The sequence below is a fragment of the Natator depressus genome, chromosome 6 (genome assembly GCF_965152275.1).
Source record: "Natator depressus isolate rNatDep1 chromosome 6, rNatDep2.hap1, whole genome shotgun sequence".
NCBI classification, from domain to species: Eukaryota; Metazoa; Chordata; order Testudines; family Cheloniidae; genus Natator; species Natator depressus.
The window spans coordinates 78,048,774-78,060,663 of record NC_134239.1 but is presented as its reverse complement, the minus strand read 5'-3'; the positions used below and the strand labels follow the sequence as shown (position 1 = coordinate 78,060,663).

The 11,890-nt window shown below is 43.0% G+C and overlaps 1 protein-coding gene across 1 annotated transcript; it reads right to left on the bottom strand.

Moving 5' to 3' along the window:
• Positions 1 to 4,087: 4,087 nt before the first annotated feature.
• ACTC1 (actin alpha cardiac muscle 1) lies at positions 4,088 to 11,159 on the bottom strand. Its single transcript, XM_074955778.1, has 7 exons — positions 11,027 to 11,159; positions 10,017 to 10,165; positions 8,416 to 8,740; positions 7,137 to 7,298; positions 6,846 to 7,037; positions 4,814 to 4,995; positions 4,088 to 4,420 (listed from the first exon to the last, which is right to left on the bottom strand). Exons 2-7 carry the CDS (start codon positions 10,143 to 10,145, stop codon positions 4,277 to 4,279), a joined length of 1,134 nt encoding a protein of 377 aa, XP_074811879.1. The 5' UTR covers positions 10,146 to 10,165; positions 11,027 to 11,159; the 3' UTR covers positions 4,088 to 4,276.
• Between the last annotated feature and the right edge of the window lie 731 nt (positions 11,160 to 11,890).

Below are 11,890 nucleotides of genomic sequence, written 5' to 3'. Positions count from 1 at the left end.
GATTAAGGAATTCAGTCTGCAAACCACAGAATGATTCGTAGTGCATCCGTCTGACTGCTCCACCTCTCTGTTTCTTTCCTGCCCACCAACCATACAAATGTCATTCTGGGTATATTTTGCCAAATTATGGATCTTCCTGACATAACTCCACAGCTCCTGGCCAAATGCGAGCACTGGAGGAGGATTTCTTGCATAGCACCTCTGTTCAAATGCTATGGAAGTGCAGCAGAAACGGAGCAGGCAATCGCAGGGTTAAAATGCAGTGTGGAAGAAAGTACATCCTAGCTGAAATTGTGGGATAGTACAGAGGACTAACAGTACCCAGGCTTGATTAGCCTGTGTTCTCACTGCAAAGTAGGCAGGTTGCCAGCCCAGGCTGAAATGAAATCCAAGGTCAAGTCTGTGCCCACAGCCAAACCTGCTAGCTCAGGCTTAAAGCACCCTCAGGCCTGGGTTAGAGATTTATCTGTGTGGAGAGAGGTGGGTGAAAGGCAACACTTCAGCTAGCCCTAGCCCTGACTAACTCCACAGGGAAGACATACCCCACAGTTAGGAGCCTGTGGGCTAGTGAAGTAATAGCAGATTCCCTCAGCTTTTTCATCTTGCACAAATTGTTTATGCCTAAATATGCAAGGTCTGAACCACCACTGCATTACTCCATTTTAACTTCACTGAAATCAGTGGGGTTAAGCTAGTGTAAATTGGTAATAACCCAGTGGTGTATCAGGTCTGCTACAAGAAACATATCAGGAAGAGCATGTCCTATAAGGAGTGTATGATTTAGTAAATGTAGTGTGTGCTAGATGATGCTCCTCATGACATTCCCTTTCTTGTTAGTCAGTTTTGAAGAAATCATTTAATATATTTTGGGGATGTTTCCCACCAATTTAAAAGTAACTTACTAACTGTCAAAGGAATCAGACGATATATCACAATTTCAGGAACTATTTTCACTCATATTTACTTTTTTTTAACTGCACTACTGCTGTTATACGTAGATACCAGCAATACAAGTAAAATATATTCCAAAAGATCTGTGTTAAAATGGAGCTAAGATTACATATCAATAATCTAAGAATAACTAAAAAGCAAACATTGCCAAGCATTAGGAATCCAGGAAAATCAGAGTTAAAGGTTAAACTTAAAGAAATCCAACACTTGACAGTATGATTATGCACAGTTAAGGCACCCAAACACCTTAACTCTGCCCCATTATGATGTCCTGAAGAGAAACTCTATCTCAACCTATCCATCTTATCAGTGAATCCAAAAGTTACAATTCTTTCCTCTTAACCATGCAGGGATAAATTTTCAGGAGCCTAAGTCCATTTAAAATCAATAGGTCACTTAGGCTCTTAAGTGCCTACATCACTGTTGAAAATGGAAGTCAGGATGAGATCATGCCCCAATTGAAGTCAATGGGAACAGTGCTATTAATTTCAATAGGGCTAGGACTTAAGTCATAAATTCCTAAGTCACTTTGTCACTGTAACAAATTTTGCCTGGTGTTTGTGCCAGCTGTGGCCATCTTAAACAGTAGTATACAATCCACAGAAAAAAGACCTACATACGTTCCTGAAACAGGCAAGAAGCATACTGAAATAAATCATTCCCCACTGCAAAGCAAGAACCTAATCCCATACAGCATTGACAGAGTCTTCAGTTACTGTATACAACTATTGATGCAGGACTCTGCCTCATGAAGGGAGAAATTCTCCTGCGCAGGGAGCCAGAACAAGTCATTTACACCAATGGTTTTCAAACTGCGGGTCTCGACCCAGTACCAGGTCGCGGAATGTAAGGCACTGGGTCGCAGGGGCACTGGTCAGCACCGCCGACTGAGTCATTAAAAGTCCCATCGGTGGTGCTGCCCAGCTAAAGCAGGCTCATCGCTACCTGTTCTGACACTGCACTGTGCCCCGGAAGCGGCCAGCAGCAGGTCTAGCTCCCAGACGGGGAGGGCAACAGGGCTCCGCGCGCTGCCCCCACCCCGAGCACTCTCTGCACTCCCATTGGCTGCCCCGCCCATACTCACTGGCTACTGCAGCTTGCAGCGCCCAGCCAGCACCAGCCAGAAATAGGGCAGGGCTCTGCTGGCCAAGAGCAAATTAGCAAGTAAGAAAGCAAACAATCAAAAAGCAAGGATTCTGCATTACAATTTCTAATTTAATTGGCAAATTGTCATTTGGTTTCAATTATTCATATTGATACTTCATAGTACACTTGCAAATGTTATGTACTGTATTTTATGAACTACCAAACTCTACCTGTGTACCAAACTCTTCAACATGTGAGCCTCAGAATGGTGCAATGCTGTTAAACCCTGGTTGAGAAGGAGGAGGATGTCTGTTGGTTTTGGGTGTAAATTATGGAATGTGCTGATTAACACATCTCTACTGTACTGGAAAGGCTTATTTAAAAAAAAATTATTGATAATGCCGTGCACAATGTCATGCTCCGGTATTTCTAGAAGCCAGTATTAACGTTCTCCCCAAAAACTCTCATGATCAGAGCTGAGAAAGTGCTTGTTATTCTTCATTCTTAACAAAACATTCTACGTGTATAACAATGGCAGACACTTACAGCGTCACCTTTTTACACCATTCCAAGGTACAATAAATTATAAACAGTACAAATAAAGTTTACTAAAAACATCTTCATATATTCACAGGGGCAAATACAGCTCTGTATAACAAAAAGTGCTTTTTTCCGCTTATCCACAGATTACATCCAAGTATCCAAAGTTTTAGTTAAACTTCAGAATAGTAAATGGGAGAAACAGGGGAAAAGCCTCTCTTGCTCCGTGCATGTCATCTATTTTTAATTTATTATTCATTATTCTTATATTGTATAGCAGTTGAATAATATAAAGTTAGTATGAAACCTATTTTAAACATGCTCTTTAACACCCTTAAAGCCCAGTCATTCTACAGGGACCTGATATGGGACTGCGCTTAAGCACGTGCCTAACTTTAAGCACTCGCCTAAAGTTAGGCATGTGCTCAAGTGCTTGCTTAAATCAAGCCTAGGTGAATCCCATCCTGTATGTATTCTATAACAGGCTATTGATTAATGATAATATTGAAGCCAAAGTTTCCCAAATCATTTCGTACTACACATTTCATTTATTAATTTTTAAAAGATAACCAACCAGCCACATAGTTATGAAAAGAAAGAGTGAGGAACAGAAAAAAAGCCTACAAAAGCCAGGCAGTTTCTCATCTCAATATCTGGATCAGATGGAGAATAAGACTTAAAAGTGTCTAGGGCACTCTGGGTGATGTAAAAAATAATCATTAGTATAACAGCAGTGCTTCATTTGTGCCAGGGCTTGCCAGGGTTGAGCCCTGGCACCTCTAGGTTTGGCAGTTCATAGCCCCGGCACCTCTGGCCTTGCCACGTCAGTTACGAAAGTAAAAAAAATTACTTGAGTCTGGGCACTTAGTTGCTTGCGCCCCAGCACCTCTTTCATTACAAATTAAGCACTGTATAATAGTTTTATATTATACTACTTTTGACTTCAAATTTTTGTTTGGCTCTTGTACAATAAAGCTTTCCTGTCCTTGTTTCAGAATTTTTGATGGGTTTGATGAGGTGAGGGAGGAGTCAAGTTGTCAGTTTGGATTAATGTTTAATCACAAACATGTATAACCTTCAGAAGACACTTGGGGTGAGATGAGGGAGGGGCTCTTTAGGGAACATAATTATCCTTTTCCAACTGTGTTTGGTATGCAGGACTTTGGTATTAAAATACTTGGATTATAACTAATCCAATTGCAATTGAAAAATCACATTTAAACCCAAAGAATGAATGTGAGTGATTTGCTTCCACTTGTCCCACTTACTGGTTTTACCCCCAAACTACTTCTTTATAAGCTTTATTATAAAATGCTTCTTTTGTTTCAGGTTCCAAAAGGAAAAAGTCTGAATTAATAATATATCATGGCTGATAGGGTGCCCATAATCACATCATTTAAAAAGGACACCCACCCATCAAAGACATTGATGTGTTGTGTTAGTTTCCAAACCCCAGTTTGTATACAGCTTAATTTTTAGAGCAAAAAGGAAAAAAAAAAAGACAAAATCATTTGTAGGTTGCAAGTCCCAGATCTTGTTTATTTATAAAGCAATAAATATTAGAAGAAGCACAAATAAATTGCACGGGTGTGTAAACAAACTGTACAATGACTGAAGAGAGTTCAGGAAGGATTGCTGGAAGACTCCAAGAAGCATAATGTCATCATCCTGAGTGGGAGGTAAATTGAGGAAAAGGCACTTAGAAGCACTTGCGATGGACAATGGATGGACCAGCCTCATCGTACTCCTGTTTGCTGATCCACATCTGCTGGAAGGTGGACAGAGATGCCAGGATGGAGCCACCAATCCAGACAGAGTACTTGCGCTCAGGTGGGGCAATGATCTAGGGAAGGATAAGCAACAAAATCCTCATCAGTTCAACAGTTTGAGTTTGAGTTTCCAACACTATGTGGGTTTTGTAGTGATTTGATATACCAAATTGCTACAGTCTACATAAAATTATGAAAGAACTTTCCTATCTTATCACTGGTAACAACTCCAGCAGCCAGTTTACAATATATGCAATATTCTCAATAGCAATTTACAGCCTGACTCTCCTCTTCTAACACTTGCTTCTTATCAGTATAATTCCACTGACTTCAATCAAGTTATTCCCAATTAATCCTCAGCTCTTGGTCTCACTATTGAATTGTTCCCACCACCCAAACTAATTATTTAGTCCAATGCGATACTTCTTTACCCCAATTTCTGTTTCTTATGACACCAAACCCCTCACCTTGATCTTCATAGTGCTAGGAGCCAATGCAGTGATTTCTTTCTGCATGCGGTCAGCAATACCAGGGTACATGGTTGTACCACCTGAAAGGACATTGTTGGCATACAGATCCTTACGGATGTCAATATCACACTTCATGATGCTATTGTAGGTAGTTTCATGAATACCAGCAGATTCCATACCTTGAAAGGCAAGATGATAGGTCAGCAAACTATACAGGAGGGACAATTTTTGTGTAAAAGATTTGTGAGCATTTATAGCTATTATTAATAAGCATTATTATAGTGCCATAAAACGTCATAAAACATAGCAAAAGATACCATCCCTATCTTGAAAGAGTTACAATATAATAGAGACAAAACAAAACATATGACAATGATTTAGGTAAAGGGAGGGTGTGGAGAGATTATTTATTCTAAAAGTACGGTTAATAATAATTACTATAGGAGACTAACACAAAGGAGAATCCTAAAACAAGTAAGTTTTAAAAAGGAGAGGTCACTTGCTGGAGACAGTGGGGGGAAGCTTCTCAGTGTGTGTGGAGCAGAATAAAAAAAGTGCACAGCATAGAGCAGTAAGAGAGGATCAACAGAAATATATGTAGAGAGGGGGGATAGGAGGAAATGACAGAAGAGATATAAAATGAGTGGAGATTATGTAGGGCCTTGAAAGAGAGACAAAGAGCTTTAGTTTCATCTGGTAAAAGACAGGAGCGGAGCAGAGCAGAAGAAGAGATTAGCAGTAGTATTTTGGATAGACTGGAGAGAGCAGAAGAAGAGATTAGCAGTAGTATTTTGGATAGACTGGAGAAGAGAGAAAATGGAGAGGCCAGGCCAGAAAGGTTCAGTTATCAAGACAAGAGATGATCCAGGCACGAACTAGGGGTATAGCAATGCGTGTAAAGAGGAAAGACATCAGAAGCAAATGTACATAGATTACATTCCGACATATTAATTTAACAGGTGCTTCCTGAAAGCAATGAAACTAGATCTGCAACGAGATGCCAGCTGATGAACAACTGCGTTTAACCCACAGGGTTTATGCTATAAACACTTGTTGTATCCATCAGATTTCTTTGGCTCTATAGCAGAATTTAAAATCTTAGCCATGACAGTGTTTAATTATAAGGCATATACATAGATGCAGACCTCTCTTTTTGAAACATCACTTCTCAGTGGAAGCAGCTGTTGTCTTTGAGTAAGTATAAGACATAAACCTTTCAAATACTGTCTCTGAAAAATTCACCTTGATGGAAAATCTCCCACGACACAGTGACATTCTACTAATACTAAGACATTTGTATCTGAGCAATAACATTTCTGCAAGGACAGAGTCCTATAATTATGCCACATCAGCACAATAGGAACAATTTACGTGTGGGACAGATCCTCAGCTAGTGCAAATCAGCAGAACTCCATTGACTTCAACTGAGCTATCCTGATTTACCATAGCTAAGAATCTCCCCTAATGTAATTACAATAGTGGGTTTTTGTGGGGAGGGGAGGAGGTTTGGTAAAGATCAGTTTGGCATAGCTGAAAAGTAAAAGGCTTGGCTGTCATGCTTCCAGCATAAACGTAGCCTAAACAAAGCAGATTGAGACAGTGGAAGGCTCCCCCTTTGTAATAGGGTCTTCTGGTAGTAGAGAGCCACAGTACAGGCTCCTACACCACCCCCTCATGCATCCCAGTGCAGGCACTTATCTGGGAAAAAGGAAGTGTTACTGAAGTGTCCCCATGTCCTGGGTTGTCACAGCTGCTGGAATGGCCACAGGGAGGCACTGACAGCTAGTGCAGTTGCAATTTGAAGGCTGTTCTAATCTGCACCAAAAAACTAACCGAGTGCTCAGTCAGCAGCCACCTTCTCAATAGTTTTGTGCCAAGCATAGCTTAGCAGCACTGGAGAATCTAATCTATTTTTTTGCTTGTTTTTATGCCAAATTTAGCTGAATAGGTAGGTAAGGAATGGGGGCTCTCCAAGCCTTGCAGTTCACTTGGTCTCACGGTCAAAAGCGGAGTCCTTGAGGGCACTTACCAATGAAGGATGGCTGGAAGAGAGTCTCTGGGCAGCGGAAACGTTCGTTACCAATTGTGATCACCTGACCATCAGGCAATTCATAGCTCTTCTCCAAAGAAGAAGAGGAGGCAGCAGTGGCCATTTCATTCTCAAAGTCCAGAGCAACATAGCACAACTTCTCCTTAATGTCACGGACAATCTCACGTTCAGCTGCAGAAACACAGAAAGTAAGTCAAGGTCTGAAGAGGGGGATTGCCAGAGGCAGAAGTTCCCTGGTGCTTGAGGGAGATGAGGATGAGATGCACTTACCTGTTGTCACAAAGGAGTAGCCACGCTCAGTGAGGATCTTCATGAGGTAGTCAGTCAGATCCCTGCCTGCCAGATCCAGACGCATGATGGCATGAGGCAGAGCATAACCTTCATAGATAGGTACGTTGTGGGTGACACCATCACCAGAGTCAAGAACAATGCCTGGAAGAGAGAAATGACTAAGATCAGATACACTTGGAAGCATCTAACTTTTCAGAAATCACATGACCTTTCTGTACACAAGTCAGTAAGAAAAGAAGATATATGTAATGTGATGTTAATCAGCATAGCGCTATATTGTATTCAACAGTTAAAACGGATCTGGCTCATTCTGCCTTTGCTAGCATGGCTATTACTGAAGATTCAGAGTGATCATTCACTTGAAACAGTCACTCTCCATTTACTCCGAGCAAGATCCTTTCAGTACCTCTACTAGCACTATCTCAGTGATCATTGTCTTAAACTGAAGTCCAAGTATTTGGCATGAGTCTGCTCAAACCAATTATACCAGTGTAACTTCAGTGAGTTCATAGTAGTCACTTCTGGTTTACATCACTGTAAGTGAGAGGAGAATCAGGACATGTCTTCACTACCTCTTATATCGGCAAAACTTATGTCACTCAGGGGTGTGAAAAAACACATCCCGAGCAACATACGTTTTGCCGGCATAAGTGATAGTGTGCACAGTGCTGTCGGCAGGAGAACTACCGCCGCTCCTTGGGAGTGGTTTAATTACGTTAACAGGAGAGCTCTCTCAGCACAGAGCGGCTACATGAAAGATCTTAAAGCAGTGTAGCTGCACTGGTACAGATGTGCCACTGTAAGGTCTCTAGTGTAGACATAGACATTAGGCAACTGAGGCTCATTTTTCAAGCAATACGGATAAATTAATAATACCAATTTCTTATGGCCCTTTTCATCAGCAGGTCTCAAATCACTTCACAATCTTTAATATATTCAGCCTCAGAACACCGCTATGGGGTAGAGGCTCAAATAAGGCACAGAGAGGCTAAGTGACTTGCCTAAGATTTCACGAGAAGTCTGTGGCGGAACAAGGAATTGAACCAAGCTTTCCAAGTCCAAGGCTAGTACCCTAACCACTGGAAAATCCTTCTGCACATTCAGTGGACTATTTTAATTTTTTACCAGTACCATATTTGAAAGACATCTATTTTACTGTGAATCTGAATGCCTTATAGACTGCTCACAATTTTCTGTTTTCTTTTGGAGTTGAGGGGTTGAAAGGAAAAATTTCTATAGCAATCACTTATCTTTTTACCTGTGGTACGACCAGAGGCGTATAGGGACAAGACAGCCTGGATTGCCACATACATGGCTGGCACATTGAAGGTTTCAAACATTATCTGGGTCATCTTTTCACGGTTAGCTTTAGGGTTCAGGGGGGCCTCCGTGAGCAAGGTAGGGTGTTCCTCAGGAGCCACGCGCAGTTCATTGTAGAAAGTGTGGTGCCAGATCTTTTCCATATCATCCCAGTTGGTGATGATGCCATGTTCAATGGGATATTTCAGCGTCAGGATACCTCTCTTGCTCTGAGCCTCATCACCTACATAGGAATCTTTCTGACCCATGCCAACCATAACACCCTAATGGAGGAAAGTATAAAGAAACATTTTCTAGAAGGGAAACGCCATTATTAAGCACAGAATTATTTATGCCAAAGAGCTAAGTATATTATTTGGGATAAAGCAGGGAGACATACATGAACTATGCCAAAATGTGGTTAAATATGGAAAGCAACATTAATTACTTTGAATATTAATTAAGTCAACACGTGGCTGACTCTTTTTTAAAAATCCTACTTCATTTAATCAATTAAAGTGACAAACACAAAACAAGAAAACTCAACTAGTTCATTCCCACATACCTAAGGCTATGGTGGAAAGCAAACCACACAATATCATGAAAAATGAAGCTATGGATAGATGGATGGGAGAAAGTTTTTATAGCTATCTCCATGACAGCAAAATGCATCCACTACAATAGCCATAATCATTCACAGACTAGTAAGCAGTTACAACTGTTGCATTCTGGAAATCATGCCAAATAGTATATGATAAATAAAAGAGAGAAGGAGGGGCTTATCTCGCGTAGTAAACAAAAAGATGAACTGTATTAATCTTTTCATCATTGAATCCATAATATCAAACACCATCATTGAGCTTTTACATATTTTTTGGCATGGAAGTTGTATCTCTTGGGGCCGGGGGAACAGTTTATTAAAAGTTTTCTATATGCTGGTTTGATGCTCACAATATGGAGAGGTAAGAGAATGGGAGAAAGAAAGAAGCATTGTGGGGATATAAGAGGAAGGGGAACGTGTCTGGGGCAAAGAGTAAAGAGTTCCAGAGGAACAGAGGACATGAATCAAAGAAAAGAAAAGAATTCAAAGGGTGTGGTGGGAAGGGTTAGATGAGCTGGGTGGGGAGGCAAAGGTCTATGAAAAGGTCCTCGGCTGATGTAAATTCAATTAATGGAGCTAGATGGATTTACACCAGCTGGAGATCTGTTCCATGGGAGGAGGGAGGAACTAGGAAGATGAGCTAAGTGGGGTGAAGAATGCAGTGAAGGAGAGGAGGGGGATAGTGGGGGAAGTGAAGAATGTGGGGAGAGGGATTGTAGAGACATGAGTGGGGAGTTGGAAAGGAATCCAGTGAGACCGGTGGGGAGGCTCAGAGGGGGAATCCCCCTGGGGTGAAGAACATCGGAGGGAAGGGCGCTGGGGCTCGGCAGAGAGAGGCGGGGATAAGAGGCAGGTGGGGCTAGAGTGGGGCTCAGCGGCGGGGGACGAGTCGGAGGGCCGGGGGGATTTGCACCGAGAGCAGCACAGGAGGGAGCGCAGCACGCTGCTGGGCCCGTTACCTGGTGCCTGGGGCGGCCGACGATGGAAGGGAAGACGGCCCTGGGGGCATCGTCTCCGGCGAAGCCGGCCTTCACCAGCCCGGAGCCGTTGTCGCACACGAGCGCAGTGGTCTCCTCGTCGTCACACATCTTGGGCGGGAGGCGGGGATCTGCAAGAGAGCCCAGCCGCGTGACCAGAGCCCCTGCAGCCGCCAGGGGAGGCAGCAGCCTGCAGACCCCTCCATCCTGCCCAGCCCAGAGCTCCCCCCAGCACACTCCGCTGTCTTCTGCCCGTTCAGGTCCTGCCGGAACAACAAGGGACCTGCTCCCTCCCTCCCAACTGCCCCGTGATAGATATTAGACAATCAGTCACCCTCTAGATCTCACACACGCACACACACACACGGGGTAAGCTCGTGGCAGACCCTGCCGTGCAACTGTTGCCTGTTCCTTATGGTTACTGATGCAGCTCAGCGATTGCCTGCAGTAACCGCAGACACCCTTCGCCCCCCCCCCCGTCCTTTGAAGAGCTGAGGAAAAATATTAGCTGATTATATGTATATAAAATCTCCAGGTGCACTTTTACTTCTAGCAGAGCGCGATTAGAATTATTTTAAAGACACGTCTTCCAAGATCTTTTTTTGGAAGGACTAGCAACTTTTGAGAGCTGTCCTGCGGGGCGGGAGGGGGATTTCAGACACAACTTCTTTGTAGCGTCTATAATTCCCCAGACAGCCAACCGGCGGCAACCAATATTATTTTAAAAGCAATGAATGAAACGATGAATGAATGAAAAGTTTCTAGGCTTCAGTCCCCCCGCCTCCCTCCTTCCCCTCCTTCCCCCCCAAAAAGAAATAAAATTAGCCTTTGTGCTACAGGTGCAAAGCAGCCTCCTCCACAGTTGTATCTAGAAATCCAGAAATTGTCTCCTCTTTGTCAGTCTGATCTTCTCATTTCCCCCAAAGATGCCTTCAGCAGAGCAGCTGCTTTGCTGGGAAGGTGACTGATGGCTGGTCAGCGGTACTACTCACCAGATCAGCACCTACTGCGTGGAGTTCCTGAGAAAAAGCTGGGCACTGGCTCAGAGGGTGATACACCAATTTATACTTCCCGAGCGGCCGTGGCAGCCAGACGCTCCTGAGGGACAAGCCAGCCACCTTTGCCTTATTTGGTCGGCTTCACACCATTGAGTAGCAGTGAAGCCATTAATGGAGCAAGGGAAGGCAAAAGTCAGAGCAGGCGAGAGCAGTCAGGGGCTCACAGGCCATGTAAGGAAAGCAAGGGGGTAGCATTCTAACAGCACATGGGATGGCCAAATAGGGAACCCATGTGAAAAATCATGCATACTTGTTCTGGAGGTCAATATTTTTAAAAAGATGAATGAAAGGAGGGTGCCCATCTTGCTGTTTTAAGTAATCTGGAAGCTGTAAAAAGATCAATGAATTAAGCTCTAGCTGCCATAGTGTCTGGCATGTGTCACTGCAGTGTGGGAAGTAAGCAACTGGGACAAACCAGGAGTGAGATTTCAAGAGCATAATAGTTGGATCATTAATCTCAAAATACATTTGTTTGGTGGTGGTGGCTTCTTTGCTTTTTTTTTATTATTATTTTATTGAAAAGGATATTCAAGCAGCCCATATTTAAGGACAGCAGGTGAGCAGGCTGATGAGTGAAGCTGTCATTGGTAGATAGAATCTCAGATTTTGCTCCTGTACTAAGACAGAAGGCAGCATATTCTTCCTGTATTGCTTCAGCAAGAAGCAATGCATACTCAAATTCTCTCTAAACTTTGGTGAATACACACAGAAAAAATTGTGCCCTCCTTTGCTTCTGGCAGGCAACAGGCAGTGCAAAGCAGGATCTGTTGGCTTACAATAGCACATATAAACTCCCCA